This window comes from Leucopleurus acutus (assembly GCF_964270905.1).
Source record: "Leucopleurus acutus genome assembly, chromosome: 5".
Taxonomy (NCBI): Eukaryota; Metazoa; Chordata; class Mammalia; order Artiodactyla; family Delphinidae; genus Leucopleurus; species Leucopleurus acutus.
This window is the reverse complement of record NC_139147.1, coordinates 2,570,112-2,585,227: the sequence shown is the minus strand read 5'-3', so window position 1 is coordinate 2,585,227 and position 15,116 is coordinate 2,570,112. Positions and strand designations below refer to the sequence as shown.

Sequence of the window (15,116 nt, the reverse complement as noted above, 5' to 3'; positions counted from 1 at the left end):
GTCAGTCACTGTGAACCTAGCTCCCGACCTAAGATGCTAAAACTCTTCTCCAGCAAGCCCCCAAACTGCTGAGACTCCCCAGAAAACAGGGAGCCTTCTGCCGGGGGGACTCCTTCCCACGGCCGTGAGGACCCCCGCCGCTCAGTTCCCGTGGGCTGTCGGGAGGGCTCGGCATTTAAGCAACATGCACCGTTATTCCCAGAATGTGTGGAAACAGACTCTGAGCTTCCACGGGATTCCCCGCGGATCTCACCCTACGGCCGTCTCACTCGCTTGCCCGCTCCTGGCCCCTGGAGCCCCTGCTGTCTGCTGTCCACCTCTCAGCCTGTCCCCCTGAAAGAATCTTTCTTCTTTTCTTTTTGGTTAAATACACATAAGACTTACAATCTTAACCATTTTTAAATGTACATTTCGGTGGCCTTGGGTACATTCACGTTGTTGTGTAACCATCTGTTGTGTAACCACCATCTGTCTCTAGAACTTTCTGTCTTCCCCAGACTGAAACTCTGCCCCCATGAAACACTCCCTCCCATCACCCCCGCCAGCCCCGGGCCCCCACCGTCCTGCTGTCTGTCCCTATGAGTCTGGCTCCTCCAGGGACCTCATGTAAGCGGATCATACAGTATTTGTCCTTTTGTAACTGGCTTATGTCACTGAGCGTAACGTCCTCAAGGTTCATCCGTGTTGTAGCAGGTGTCGGAATGTCCTTCCATTTTAAGGCTGAATAATATTCCATTGTGTGGATGGACCCCATTCTATTTACCCATCCATCCACCGGTGGATACTGGGTTGCTTCGACATTTTGGCTACTGGGAATATGCTGCCACGAACGTGGGTGTACAGATACCTGTTTGAGACCCTACTTCCAGTTCTTTTGGGTCTGTGCCCAGAATTGGGATTGCTGGACGATACGGTCCTTATTTAACTATTGAAGGAACTGCAATACTGTTTTCCACAGCAGCTGCACCACAAGCAACGCACAAGGGGTCCAATTTCTGCATCCTTGCAAACACTTCTGTTTTTTTTTTTTGATAATGACCATCCTAATGAGTATGAAAGGGTTCAAGAATTTTTTAATCAAAAAAGATTTGCCAGGCATCAAAATGAAGAGAAACTTTGGTCTTCTGGCAGCCCCATCTGCCCTATTGCTAGAAGGTGGTGATGCCAACTTGGAAAGACCAGGAAATAGCTTGGCTGTGAGATTCTTCCAAAGCCTTGATTTCTAGGTGGATTCAGAGAACATTATGGGTGAAGAGTGAAGCGCGAATGGTGCCCTGGGAGGGGACGAACCAGCTGAAAACACATCTGGGTGTCAAGAAACCCAGCCGATTAGCAGAGCTGCCACCTGGGAAGGGGTCTGAGCGCCAGCGGGCCTCCCGCGCCCCCAGCCAGGGCCACCGAGCGCCCGTCCCTCCTAGCGGGTCAGGGCTTGGGCCTGCAGCTCGGCTGGGCGCGGGAACCGGCACCTGGCCCTCTTCTCCGAGGCCTGAAACTCATCGAACCTGGAGGAAGCGGCTCGGAAGGAAGGAGCCCCCCACAGAGAAGCAGCCGGGGAAGGAGTCAAGGTTTCTTCCCCAAATGTTTTATTTAAATATTAAATTAAAAAACATACATCCACTAATCATTTGGCGTACATCTCTCATGTGAACATAGGAAATAAAATAATTAATTCAGTTCTGGTAAAAAAACCCAAACTATGTACATCTTCATCGGACGGCGTGGTGCCTCGGGACAGGCTCCCGCGTCCAGTCCGCGGGACAGCGCTGCTGAGAAACCCGCAGCACACACGTCGCAAACACCGGACACAACACGACACACGTCTTGACGGTGACGGGAGGAAACGCTGAGAGTAAAGTGCTTGTCATGGCTCTGAGGCCTTTGATCAACGGCGTTAGGACAGATGCGTTAAGGAGGGAAGCGGCCTCGGGGGAGTCGACGGTGCCTCCGGAAGGCGGAGGCCGAGGCTGGCGCCCCAGGGCCTCCGGCGCTCTCCTGGCCCAAACCTTCCTAGTCACGGGAGGCTTTGGTGACTCCTTGGCAGCCAGGTGCAAGGACAGTCCTTTGTCCCGCTCCTGGACACAGCTACAGAGCAGCGGCGGCGGGGCCGGCGGGAGCGGGCCACACGCACAGACCCGGGCCGCCTCCCCGGCCTCTGGCGACCCGGCAATCTTTGGCTTCTACACGTGCCACCTTCCCCGTTCGGCATCACCTGGGCCTAACACTGCAGGCTGCGAGAGCCGACACAAGCTGAAGGCAGCTGCGCTGGTAAAGGGACGGCGCTGACTGGCCACAGGGATGGGGAGGGACGGTCCTCCTCAGTCCAGCGGCCTCTGACGGACCGAGCCGCCACCTGAGTTCACCTGCCAGGTGAGCACGCGCCTGGTCCGCTTGCTGCTGGCCCCGCCTCCACACGGACCTGGTGCCGGAGCTTGGTTACGTTACCAGAGAGGGAAGTTCACACCAGGAACACAAAAACGTAGTAAAAAGTATAAAAAATAAGTAGTGTATGTTTGTCTCCTATGTATACACATGTACAGTATTCGCTTTAAAAAAAGAACAAAGCTTGAACAGCACTGACCTGACCTCTCACTTCATTTTCCTAAAACGGAGGCCCACCAAGCGCAGGGCCCGGACAAGGTGGGCCGTCCCCCGACCGCAGGCGGCCCATCCCTGTCCGTCCCAGCATCACAGAATCGCCATATTGCACGATCCCCACTCCACCCCAAGTCAGTTGTTCTTTTTGGACCCTGATAATGAAATGCATAAAAACTTAATTAGCAGCGGAAATAAGAGGTGCAGGAGGAAGAGACTTCCCCAGCTCCCTCGGAGGTGCCCTGGGGCTCCAGGCCAAGTGACGGGGCGGGGGCGGGGAGCCTCCACCTCGCGGCCCCCCCACCCCAGCCAGGTTCCTCTTTGCAGCCCCTCCGAAGAATCCTGGAAAACCAGCTCCCGAGCAGTTTATAAAACATCTCCTCTAAAATAAGAAAAACTATCCTCTGGGTTCTGATTTCAGGGGAGAGAATTCCAAGAATTTATAGATTATCTTCTCTTGGGCTGGACGTTAGAGCTTTTCAAGAACTGATACGTAAAGCAGAAAGTTCACAGTTTTCAAGTGAAGCCTAAGTGTTCCAGGAAGTGGAGAATTGTGAACTAAAAAAAAACCCACTAACACATGCACGCGCACACACACGCGATGGGGACGCACGGCTCACACCACGGTTTCCTGGGGGCAATCGGCGACCCCCTCCCCACCCCCCCACCCCGTGACCCTGACCACAGCGCTGCCAGCTCCACCCGCTGCCCTCCTCCCGCTTCCCATCCACCCGCCCCAATGACAGGCGCCTGGATTATTATTTTTCTTCAAAAAGTTTCCAGTCCCTACTCGGAGTTACAGTTGCTCAGTGCAAGGGGAAAAAAAAAAAATCAAACAAAATATAAACGAAAAAGCCAAAACACCAAACGTATTGCTTGTTTTCCTGCTGAAAAGTTCTTGGCTTTGAGTCCGGAAACGTCTTCACATACTCCGAAATTATTGCTTCGAGAAGTCACAGCCCGGCCGGGCCCCTCACTGCACCAAGACAAAGGTGCCCGGCGGGCCCGAGGTCAAGTCCTCCATCTCACAGTCCCCCTGGGGCAGCCCCGCGGGTTCCAGGCTCGGAGACAGCGTGGCGAAGCATGGCTGGGGGGCCACGGCGGCAGGGCCGGGGGCCGTGGAGCTGCTGATGCGCAGGTGGGCGTCCAGGAGCTGGGCGGCCGACGCCACGTGGGAGCCCCCGGCCTGCAGTAGCGGGGGCGGCAGCAGCAGGCCGGGCCCCAGCCCCAGCTCCTTCCGCAGTCCCGACACGAGGAGGGCGCCATCGCAGGGGGCGAGGACCAGGGGGGCTGGGGGGGGCTGGGCGGCCAGCTGGCAGCCAGGTGGGGCCGCCGGGTGGTGCTGTAACTGGAGCAACCTGGCCAGGCCAAGGGACAGGGAAGGCAGGTCAGTGCCGGCCGGCGCGCAGCTGCCCCCGCCACCCGGCCAGGCTCCCACACGATCGGGTTTCCACCCGCCAGGGCTGAGGGCCCGCCCCGTGGAAGTACGGGCTGGAGCTGCTCGGAACACGCCACTCTGGGCGTGACTCATCCCCTGAGCAATTCCTGGCATTTCATTCCCCGTCTTGCTTTCGTAGCAGCTCAGAGATGCCAACCAGACGTGACATTCTTACCCGCCGCCCCCTCCCTCCCCCACTGCGGGCCGATGCTCCCCACCCCCGCCCCCCAGCTACTGGGAAGGAGCCGCACAGATCCCCCCCAGCCTGGGCAGGGCAGCGCTTGTCTGGTTACGTGCAGAAGCGGGAGCTCAGGGGGTAAGGCCGCTCAGAAAAGCCCAAGCCACACGAGCCCTGCCCAGGCCCCAGCGCCAGTGCCACGTGGGCGTCTTACCTCTGCTGGTGCAACACCTCCTCCAGCAGGCTCCTGCCCTCCCGGCCGCCAGCCCCGCCGCCGTGCAGGCCCGGGCTCTGTGCGGGCAGCTGGAAGGTGCTCAGGCCGCCCCTCGAGGTCCGGCTGGAGGAGGGCTGGCACACCTGGCGAGCCAGCCCCTTGATCTTGTTCAGCCCCAGAAAGCCTTTGGTCCTCGCGTTCTTCCTCAGCTGCTGCCGAAAGGCTTTCAGCCCTGGGGACAGGCAAAGTCAACAGGTATACGGACCCGTCCACCAGCCCTGGCCTGACGGCCCATCGCTTGCTGGGGCTTCCAGACAGCAGGGGAGTATGCGGGGCCGAGTGGTGTGAACGTGGTGGGGACCCGCACGCCTTCCTACAGGGTCAAGGGGCCCTCTCGTCACCCCATCACTTCACGACAGCCCCTCTCCTGGGGCTGGGACACCAGTCTCTTTTGGGGTTTGGTTTGGGACAGCAGTTCCAGCCCTGAAGAAACACACGTCTGGGCAGACAGTGGATCCTTCGTGGAAGGAGGGCGCGAGCAGTGCAGGGGCCTCGGGACGGGGCTGGGGCCCCACAAGCCCTGGGAGGTGCCAGGAGACCCCGGCCGCCAAGTATGGGTTGCCTTTGTGGCGGGTGCCTCCCTGACCATCCTCCTCCAAGTCAGGAGCTGATGCCCGCCACCCAAGCACCTCTTGGGCTCTTAGGACCAGCTACTAGAGGCCGTGTGAGCTCGTCCTAGAAGCCAGGGTGTCTAGAAGCCGGGCAGCAGCTTCGGCCTGCCCTGGGAGCACAGCTGCTCCACCAGGACCAGCTAGAAGAGGGGTTTGCCACCTGCCGTTAAGGACAAGTGATGCCCCCCCAGGGTGCACACGGGTCTCCCAGGGAAGGCAGAAGTGGCGCGAAAGGGGAAGTCACCTTGAGTGAGAGAGGTGTCTGACGCCCTCCGGCCCTCCTGGAAGCTGACGGGGAGCAGGGCGGCTCCTCCCAGGGCCCCCTGCGCCTGCAGCACAGGGGTGGCGGACTGGGTCCCCAGGAGTGGCGAGGCCAGTCTGAGCGGAGAGCAGGCGCTCAGCAGCCCCTGAGCGACCAGGTGTCCGCTGAGCCCAGCCAGGCCGTCACCCGCAGAGGTCAGGCAGCTGTCGGAGCTGGTGCCTTCGGAAGGACTGGCCGCGGAGGGGGAGACAACGATACCTGCAGGGCAGCAGGCGCTGCTGAGGCCAGACGCACCTGGGGACGCCCGACACCCTTTGCAGCAAGTCCAGGTGCTCTGGCCCCGGAGCTTCGCGCCTGCTGCGGCGTCTCCCGGGCCCTCAGATGGCCTGTGGCCCACTGACGGGGCAGACAGCTGTGCCCTCCCCACCCCTAGCCTCAACTCTGGGGGTAGGAAGTCTGCGACAGCCAGATGCCCCCAGAGTCCAGGGAGCCTCGACGGGCAGCACCACGGGGCTGGGGGCGCGGCTACAGCCAACAGGTGGCGCTTGGACCTGGGACACAGAGGGGCCTGGGCCGAGGGCCTGCCCTGCTAGCCCCTGAGGGCAGCTAAATCCCACGCTGTCCCTGCCACTCGAGGGCCACCGGCGAGGTCTAAGTATGGTCCACGTGGCCTCGGGCGATTCAGGAACGGCAAACCCGAAGACGCTGCCCGTCACAGCCCACCCGCCGGGCATGTCCCTGACCCACGGGGACGCTTACATGGAGGGACGCGCGGAGAGAAGCAGGTGGAGACCTCGGCTAGCGTGTGTCTCCGGCCAGTGCTGCCAGGCGGGGGCCCCCGTGCGACCTGCTCCTCGTCCAGGCCCGGGCCCCGCCTGGCCTCCTCACTGATGGCCGTGTCCAGCAGGCTGCTGGGGGAGACGGAGCGCCACTGGCACACGCCGTGGCAACCGGTGTCCACAGGGAAGAGCGAGGGCTGTGGGGACACACGGAGACCGGTGACCCCAGCGCTCCGTGAGGCCCGGCCCGGGGCGTCACCAGCACTGGGAACCAGACGGGCCCACCACGGACACCGCCTGCGAGGCGCTCGCACACCTGCAGTGAGCCGTGGAGGTCACAGTCCAGCTCGGCCTGCAGGACAGACTGCCCCAAGGTCTGGGGCTGCGCGCAGAGCAGGGCGGAGCGGAAAGCGTCACCGGGGGGGCCTTCCTGAGGCACCTGGGGGCCAGCAGATGAGGACAGAGGCCGTGAGGGACAGAGGCAGGGGACGACCGCAAGCAACACAGCGTCGCGGAACAGACCGGGCTGGCTTCCCGCTGACTTAACAGGCGTCGGCCGCCAGCTGCGGGCTCAGGACACGTGCGTAGCCCCCTCCAGTGCCTCACCGGCCGAGCGGTGGCACCAGGGGCCATGAAGGAACCGGGGGTGGTCGGGCGGGGCCTGACCCCCAGCAGAACGGCTGGCACCCCCCACCCCGCTTCACCACACGGGACCCCTGCCAGTGCCTAACGGGAGAGGGTAGGTGACCTGGGGGCTCAGCCCGCGTGCCCTCCCAGCCATGTCCGAGCAGGGTATTCCTAACTTGGGGACACAGTCCAAGGCAGAGACTCGGGGCTGGGTATCGAAGGCGCCGCCCCTCACCTCAAATCCGCTGAGGTCCGAGCTCCGGGGCCTCTGTTGCCAGGCGTGGCCGGGGCGGGCCGGTGGCTGGGCGAGCCGGAGCTCCTTCAACCGCTCCAGGAGGAGGTAATAAATGGCAGCGAAGTGGTTGTAGCTGCTGTTCTGCAGCGACTGCGGGCAGAGAAGCGGGGTCAGAGCGCAGCCGGCGGGGGGGCTCCTGAAGAGCCCGCCCCCGTGCCATTCTGGGGTGGCCAAGAACACCCTCTCCCGTGGGCGAGCCGCCCTTCGATCAGCTGCGCGCCCGTTTTAACCCGGCTGGCGAGCGCCTGCTTCCCCCGTTCACCCGCCCCGCCCCCGACCGGGAAGGCGCACCCTCCCCATGGCAGGCCAGGCCGGCGGCGCACCTCCACGGTCCTCTGCCGGTCCACGCCCAGCGTCTGCATGATGCCCAGCGCCTGCTCGTCATAGCTGCCCAGGCTGGAGGCGTAGCCGAGCAAGGAGAAGACCGGGCAGGTGGGCTGCCGCAGGGCGGGGTCGGCCCGCATCCACCTGTGCTCCCAGATCTGGCTGATGGTGATGCGCTTGGTGGGGTCCACGGCCAGCATGCGGCGGACCAGCGTCTCGCAGTCTGGGGGGCAAGGGAGGCGCACTGAGCCCGCGAGGGCCTCCTGCACGCGTGTGCCCAGCGCCCACCTGGGTCCCTGCAGGGGACATGGCTCCCCTGCACGTGGCGAGCAGACAAGTGACCGTCCCAAAGAACGCTGAGGCCGGGAGCGGTGGCCTGGGTGTCACAGACCTGCCGCTAAGGAGGGCCACGGGTCGAGGGATCAGGTCCCTGGGGAACGTGGTCCTAACGTCCACCAGACCGAGCACCACCTAGACTTCCCCACCCTGCTCTGACCAAGCATGTGAGGAAGCAGCTGTCCAACACCTTCCAAAGTGGAAGGGAAAAGCACAGTGTGGGAGGGGTGAGACTCAGGGGACGGGGCCAGCACCCCGAGTGCTGTCGCTGGGCCCCCAGCCAGCTTCAGAGCAGCCGCATAGGCGTCAGCTGGCCCTGTAAGTCGGGCACAGAGAAAGCAGCCAGTGGGTTGGGATTCTCTCGCAGGCATCGAGTAAACACCCCACAGTGACATGGGACTGGCTCCCAGGCCCGACGGCAGACTCAGAAGACGGTCAAGCAGGCATTTCAGGAAATAGATTCCTCCTCATCCCCCCAAAGTCTCATCCTGGTTACCCAATAGCTCGGGCAGCAGGCTGGTGACCGCACCCGCCCAGAGGAGGCCGGGCACTCACCTACCTCGAGACATGAAGAAGGGGATGCGGAACCGGCCCTCCAGCACCCGCTGCCGCAAGGCCGGCAGGCTAGGCCCGTCGAAGGGAAGAGACCCGCAGACGAGGACGTACAGCACGACGCCCAGGCTCTGAGGAGGACCAGACTTGAGTCAGCGCCTGCGCCCCAGCACCGGTGCCCCCCGAGCACCCGCACCCCCCAGGCACTGCACCAGTGTCTCCTACCCAGATGTCCAGCTGGGGGCCTTCGTACTCCTTCCCCTCGAAGACCTCCGGGGCTGCGTACGGGGGGCTCCCACACCACGTGGACAGAGGCTCTCCTGGCTTATAGAAATTCCCAAACCCGAAATCTGAGAGACAAGGAAACAGGCGATGAAGTTGCAGTGCAAACGGCAGGGCCGCAGTTTCAAAGGCTCGTGCAATACGGCATGGGGCCCCTCACCGGCATGCACCTCCCTCCTGCTGGGCGCGCTCCTGGGCCCCTCACCTGCCAGCTTGATGTCCATGTTGCCGTCCAGCAACAGGTTCTCGGTCTTGAGGTCCCGGTGGACGATGTTATGGCTGTGGCAGTATTCCACAGCTGACAGAATCTGCCAGAACTTCTTGCGGGCTTCGCTCTCGCTCAGGTGCCCGGTGGAGGTCAAGTAATCTGAGGACGGACAAAAGGAAGCTATAGCCCCAAATCCAAAGGTCCGGCCGCCGCCTAGGGCACAACGAAAGGATTCTGGGGAGACCCAAACACTGGAGGGGCGATCAGGACATTTCTTTCCAACAGATACTAAGAATCAGCATGGCTTACCAAACATTTCTCCATTTTTTGCGAATTCGGTGACAATGTAAAGCATATCCTTTGTTTCCATAACCTAAAAAAATAAAGACCTAACGTTTAACCACATAAAGGGAACATACCGACGGTATAAATCATCTACTTGAACCCCAGTAAATTTTTAACTTCTCCAGAATGAGCATGTTCGTTATTTTAAAAAAGGAAAGAAAAGAAAATCTTCCGCAATAAAGAGACAAAGGGGATCCCTATTCAGAAAAAGTTTTTTGGGGTGGGATAGGGAGGGTGGGAGGGAGGGAGACACAAGAGGGAAGAGATATGGGAACATATGTATATGTATAACTGATTCACTCTGTTATAAAGCAGAAACTAACACACCATTGTAAAGCAATTATACTCCAATAAAGATGTAAAAAAAAAAAAAAAAGGAAAAAGTTTTTTGAAAATCAGAGGTGAGTTCCTCACTAACCTATCCATCCTGATACACCTCTGCTTCCCAAAAATATCTACTTGTATTGGAACTCTCCTCTATGGTATTTTTAACTCACTTTGCCTCACCCAAAGTGAAGGCTCTGCAGGCCCCAGCAGTAAGAGATGGCGAGAGTTCTGTGAAGCTTTTCTTCTAGAAGCCTAGCAGGCAACAGATTATCCAAGCCAGGGCCGGCACGAGCTGAATAATAGATAACAAATTCCCCGCCCCACTTGCGTTACTGACCTGATACAGGAGGCTGTGAGAGGCCAGCTTTGCCAGGTAAGCTACAAAAGACTCCTCTCCTACAGCAAACTCCTCGGCGTGTGTGTCAATAGCAAGAGCCAATGTCAAACACACCTCAGAGGTTCATTTACTGATCGAGAATTTTATTTCACGTTGAAAAAAAATTTTAAGATTTTAAAACATAACTAATTAAGAAAGGAGGTCAAATTCAAATCTTTGGTACTGAAAGGAGTAAAACAAACTCATGTCTGTGTATTTTAAAATATTTCAGAGGGACACAGAATACATCTTTACAGAAAAAGATCTCTTCAGGGTTCAAAATATAGTTATTCCCTTAAAAAGGCACTTTAAAGACAACTGCCTCGAGCCACAAATCTAACAAGAAAAGCCAACACAATGCAGTTTCACTACACTAGTAACTACCCTTGCCCTGGACGTGTGTGGTAGAGTGACATGCTGTAAGTTTATCCCTTTCCTCAATTTAAAAAAGAGACAGAGGAAGCATTACGAGTCAACGTGTTTGAAGTTTTAAAAAAAACCTCGAGGAAAGAGCTGAAGCGTCTCACGGAGGTTCTGGGGACCGGGCCAGAGGAAGAAAATTAGACACTAGTGTCAAAACCAGAGCCATAACAATCGCTGCTACCCACTGAACCCTGTCTCCAAACAGTTAAGACAGCTCATGGAATGATGAGAAAATTCACCCCCAGAAAAGACCTCTACCGTCTGGCTCACTGGGCTCCTCCCGCACAGGGTCAGCGGAGGACGGGAAGATGAGGAAAGCTCTGGCTCACGCCCCTGTCAAAGTCAAAGACAGACAGGCTTCAGCCCACTCCTGTGGGAACAGGCTGGGTACACTGCTCAGGCACTGACATCAGTGACCATGCAGGAAACATCTTATCTCGGCCTGACTCACAAATGACAACAGAAACAAAACACGAACTGGAGTGCACGTGACTCGATCTCGGCACTTGACGATGCTGAGTAAACTGTCATTAGAGGAACACGAGCCCCATGACTCCACCTCATCCTTCACCGTAACCCAGGGCAGCAGCCTCCCCGGGGGGTCATTCCAACCTCAGTCCTCTCCCCTGCCACACTGTACAGCTTCGCCTTGCCAAGGGCACACACACATCCCCACACCGTCCCATATTCATCTCGGATCCACAGGGTTTCGTGAGAATCGTCAAAAGGAACTTATACCCAACACAACTGGGAGTAATATCAAACATTTGCAAAGAACTTATCCTTCTGCAAGTACACCCGAGTTCATTGTGCAGAAGCACCTGGCTAAGTAAGAGATTCCTTTGCTGTCCTAATTAAATCAGCACTTAGTTTCCAAAGATACAATTTTTTAGTTTCAAGGAAGAACAAAAAGCAAACCAACAGACGGACAGGGTGAGTTGAGGCACGTTCTTAAAGCAGATTAGACGGCAAGTTCCTTTTGCTCTCACCGCAGCAAAGGCACCTCATCTCTCCGTTTTTGATGGAAGGGTTGAAACGGGATAGACAAATGCTCACTGCAGCCTTTGCGCAGATAAGTTTACGAAAACTGGTAAGAGCAGCTGGTTTTAAAGATTAATAATTATCTGCAAAGGCAGAAGAGTCTAGTTTCACTCAGATTCGTCCCTTCACACTAAATGGTTGACTTGCGGCAATGCAGAGATCTAGTTGTTTGTTTTCATAGTAAATTTAACAACCGACCTCCACGCATTCAAAACTGGAATGAGTAACACTACCAAACAAAACTTTAATGAAGCAAATCTGAATTATGATCCAAGAGCAAGAAAATAATTGCACAGCTTACAGAAGTCAATCTGTTCACCTTATACAATCAACCCCCTGACTCCTACAAACACCCAAAAAGAGGGGCAACCTTCACAGACTTAAGTTGTTGAAAATTAAAAAAATGATACACTTTGCCAGAAGTAACAGTGGAAGGCAAACTTGCGTCCTTACCTGATAAAGCTTTATGATATGAGGATGACTCAGAAGCTTCATGATCTGAACTTCACGGTATATTTTTTCCAAATTGCTTGAATCTAATCGTGTCTTGTCGATTATTTTTATTGCAACCTACAAATTTTTAATAGATAAAGGATATTTTGTTTGAAAAAGAAAAACCCTCTCATTTAAGCTAATTTACACATTTCATTTTCTGTAGGTTAATTTCTAAAACACTTTATGTCCCCAAAGGTAACAAAAAGTTAGGGAGGAAAATAATGGAAGTAACCGTTAATATTACTTAAAAAGCCGAAGATCAATAAATGTCCCAAGTGTCTGCAGGCTCACTTTTCAGGGCTCCAGCTGCGCTCCTAGCTTAGTTGCTCGTTACCCTATTTGCTGTCCCCCAATATTTGTACAAATTATGCATAATCATAATATAAAGCATTTTTTTTCCTTTTCCAAACTAAAAACTGACAGCGTTTAGACATTAGGACGAAGGACCCCACAAGCTGGGATTCCACCAGCTTCCCCTGCTCCGGGGAGGGGGGGTGTCCACCCGCAGAGGGTGCACCCCCGGAGGGTCCACCCCGGGGTCCCGCCGCCCCACGCACCTGCGTTTTGGTAACTCGATGCCGGGCCAGCTTCACCACCGCGAAATTGCCCTTGCCCAGGGTCCGCTCGATGTCGTAAAAGCCCACCCGGAGAGGTTTCTGCTGTCCCTGGCCCGAGCCCGCGGGGGCCGCGCTCAACTCCGACATGATCACCATGGCTCCGGGCCGCACCTGCGGGCGGGGGGCGCGCTCAGCTCGGCGCCGGCCGGCCCGAGCCCAGGGCCCCCGGCCCGCCGGGCGCGCGGACCCGCTGCCACCCGCCCCCGCCGGCGACCGGCTCCACAGCGACCCCGGATTCCGGGAACCCCTTGGGACGTGCGCCCCGCTCCCACGCCCGCCGCCCGCGCTCGGCTCGGCTCGGGCTCCCGGTCCCAAGCCCTGCGGGGCGCGTGGATCGCCGCTCGCGCTCGGCTCCGTCCCGAAACCCGGACCCCGCTCCCACGCCCCCCTACGCCGCCAGCCTCACCACAAAGCGGAGCCCGGTGGCGGCGCCCCGGCCCGCGACCCCCGCGCGCGCACCTGCGGGGCCGCGGAGTCCGCAGCCCCGAGCCCAACGGCGGCCGCCTGCCCGCGCCTCACCTCCGCCGCCCTCGGAGCGCCGAGGTCGGGACGCCGCTCGCTCCGCGGCCCCCGCCGCCCGCTCGGCCGCTCGCGCTGCCCGGCCGCCCGCTGCTCGGCCGCCTGCCGCCCGGGCCGCGCCGCATGTCAGCTCTGAGCCGAGCGCCGGGCTCTCTGGCCGCACGCGCCGCCAGCCCCGCCCTCCGGCCCGCCCGGCCCCGCCCCCACCACGCCCCCACGCCGCCGGCCCCGCCCACGTCGCCGCCGCCGGATTGATACATCCCCATTGACGTCCTTCTGACGCCGGAGCGACGCGCGGCCGAGCGCCAGGCGAAGGGAGAGCGCGAGATCGGGCCGTTGCCAAGAGACTGGCGGCTCTGACGCGCGCGCTGATGAGGCCGTCGCCACGGCGACCGCGGGGTGGTGACGTCAGGGACGCCGGCCGCCCGAGGCCCGCCCGCCAGCGCCCGCGTTCCCGCCGGCGCGCGCCCGCTACCGGACGCCGCGGGCGCTGCGGGCGGCTTAACCCTTTCGTCCCCGGGCGCAGCCTTCCCTCCTGCACGCGCGCGCACGGCCGCTTTCGCCCAGGTCCCCGTCGTCTCGCACCCTGACCACAGGCTTGGTTCTAGCGCGGTTCCGAAACTCCCTGAAGTGCAGCACAGGTGCGGCTGCGTCCTCTTCAGCCTTCTACTCCAGGTTCCTCATTATCAGGGTACGGGTTTCATGTGTCCCCCAGTTTCCGTTGGAAGTGCTCGGCCTTGGCGTCTCTATTAGGAGAAGTACCAGGTGGGGCCCGGGAAACCTCACAGAGTCGCAGAATGGGCCATACGGGCTGCAGGTGACAGCAGGCCAGCTCCCACACCCCAAATTGGCCACCCAGGCCCAGAGGAGAGCTGCCACCCACCAGGGACCCTCCGGAGCGTGGCAGCTGCATGCATGGAGGACCTGGGCAGCCCACTTCGATTACTCTTGCCTCGTAGGAGCCTCAATTGTTTAGGAAGTTAGAAACGTCCACACGGGAAAGCTGGCCAGCATCTCTGTAACCTACGCCCGCGCGGGGCGTGGGGACGGCCCGAGTGCTGTGAGCCCCCAGGCCGGGGCGCAGGTAGTTCTGGGTCCTCACGCCTGGCCTGGCCCCGCCCCACCCAGGACGGGCCGCGGGAGGGGTCACGTCTGCGGTCAGAAGCCAGCAGGTGACTGGAGGCTGCTCTTTGCAGTGGAGCTCCTCACTGTGATGGAGGAAGGGCCCAGTGGGCTGATTTCCGGGGTGACCGGAGGTCTAGGTCCAGGTGGGAATGGACCCCACGCAGCAAGGCCTTCCGGTTCTTGGGACCAGAGTATTAGGAAACCCAGTTAGCAGCACCCTCACTAAAGGTCGCGCCTTTGACTCAACTCGTCCAGATGAGGAAAGCGCCCTGTCCCTTGGGGAGGGGGAGCGCCTCCCAAGAGGGCCAACAGGCGGGGTCAACAGTGGGCGAGGACCTCACCCCTGGCGAGGCTGGACACTGCAGTTCCCCCGTGGTCTCCGTTTCTTTTGTCCGCTGCCGGGTCCACCATGCTGTTTCCCCAGAGCTGCGGGGGCGTGAGGGGTGGGGACCTGTGCCCTCAGGACCGAGGTGCGCGCAGTCTGGTCCCCGCTCGAGAGGAGGCTATGAAAATGGCCGAGGGTGACAATTTCCACTGGCATCACCGCTCACTGCATGTTCCTTTATGCCTCACCAGCAAAGAAGATGTTTTCTAAGAGAAGACAGAGGGTATGGAGAATGGTATTTCTTAAATATTAGGAAGGCAGCACTTTTGAGATTTAAATTCTGCATCTAGCCTGCAATCATTTTTACCTTGTGTTAAATAAAAGTACCACTTCAGAGGAGGGGCTGGGAGCGAGTTAAGTGAAATGGATACAGAACTTACACACCTTCTCGGGAGGCTGCCTGGCGAGGGCGCCTGGTGGAGCGGGGATGCCCTTCTACTGGTGACCGATTGCAGGCCTGGGCAAATATTTCCCATCACCCCCTCCCTGGGCAGTTGTTTGTGGGTTTAGTTTGTTCTGAAAGTCCTTTCAAGGACATAAATAGTCCCAGAGCTTTCTTTAGTCTTTCAAAAGTGCCTTCGTTATCTGTCCCAAGTTTATCCATAGAGATTTTGGAGGAATATTTTTTACTTCCTTCAAGCTGAGTAGTTTACAACTGCTTTCCTCTCCTTCGGGGGGTCCCAGCACCCTGCTGATCTCTTCCTA

The 15,116-nt window shown here is 58.7% G+C and overlaps 1 protein-coding gene across 1 annotated transcript; it reads right to left on the bottom strand.

Annotated features, from left to right (window-relative positions):
- Positions 1–3,289: 3,289 nt before the first annotated feature.
- SIK1 (salt inducible kinase 1) lies at positions 3,290–13,003 on the bottom strand. The gene is made up of 14 exons (XM_082839160.1): positions 12,902–13,003; positions 12,323–12,493; positions 11,724–11,840; positions 9,068–9,131; positions 8,756–8,917; positions 8,494–8,618; positions 8,276–8,399; positions 7,380–7,603; positions 6,997–7,146; positions 6,451–6,573; positions 6,115–6,331; positions 5,338–5,613; positions 4,423–4,654; positions 3,290–3,950 (listed from the first exon to the last, which is right to left on the bottom strand). Exons 2-14 carry the CDS (start codon positions 12,476–12,478, stop codon positions 3,566–3,568), a joined length of 2,355 nt encoding a protein of 784 aa, XP_082695286.1. The 5' UTR covers positions 12,479–12,493; positions 12,902–13,003; the 3' UTR covers positions 3,290–3,565.
- Between the last annotated feature and the right edge of the window lie 2,113 nt (positions 13,004–15,116).

Coding starts and splice junctions, on each gene's coding strand:
- SIK1 (XM_082839160.1), bottom strand. CDS start 12,478: ATGGTGATCATGTCGGAGTTGAGCGCGGCCCCCGCGGGCTCGGGCCAG. Junction 8,918..9,067: donor AAAAAATGGAGAAATGTTTG/GTAAGCCATGCT, acceptor GTCCGTCCTCAG/ATTACTTGACCTCCACCGGG. Junction 6,332..6,450: donor ACCTCCACGGCTCACTGCAG/GTGTGCGAGCGC, acceptor GTGTCCCCACAG/CCCTCGCTCTTCCCTGTGGA.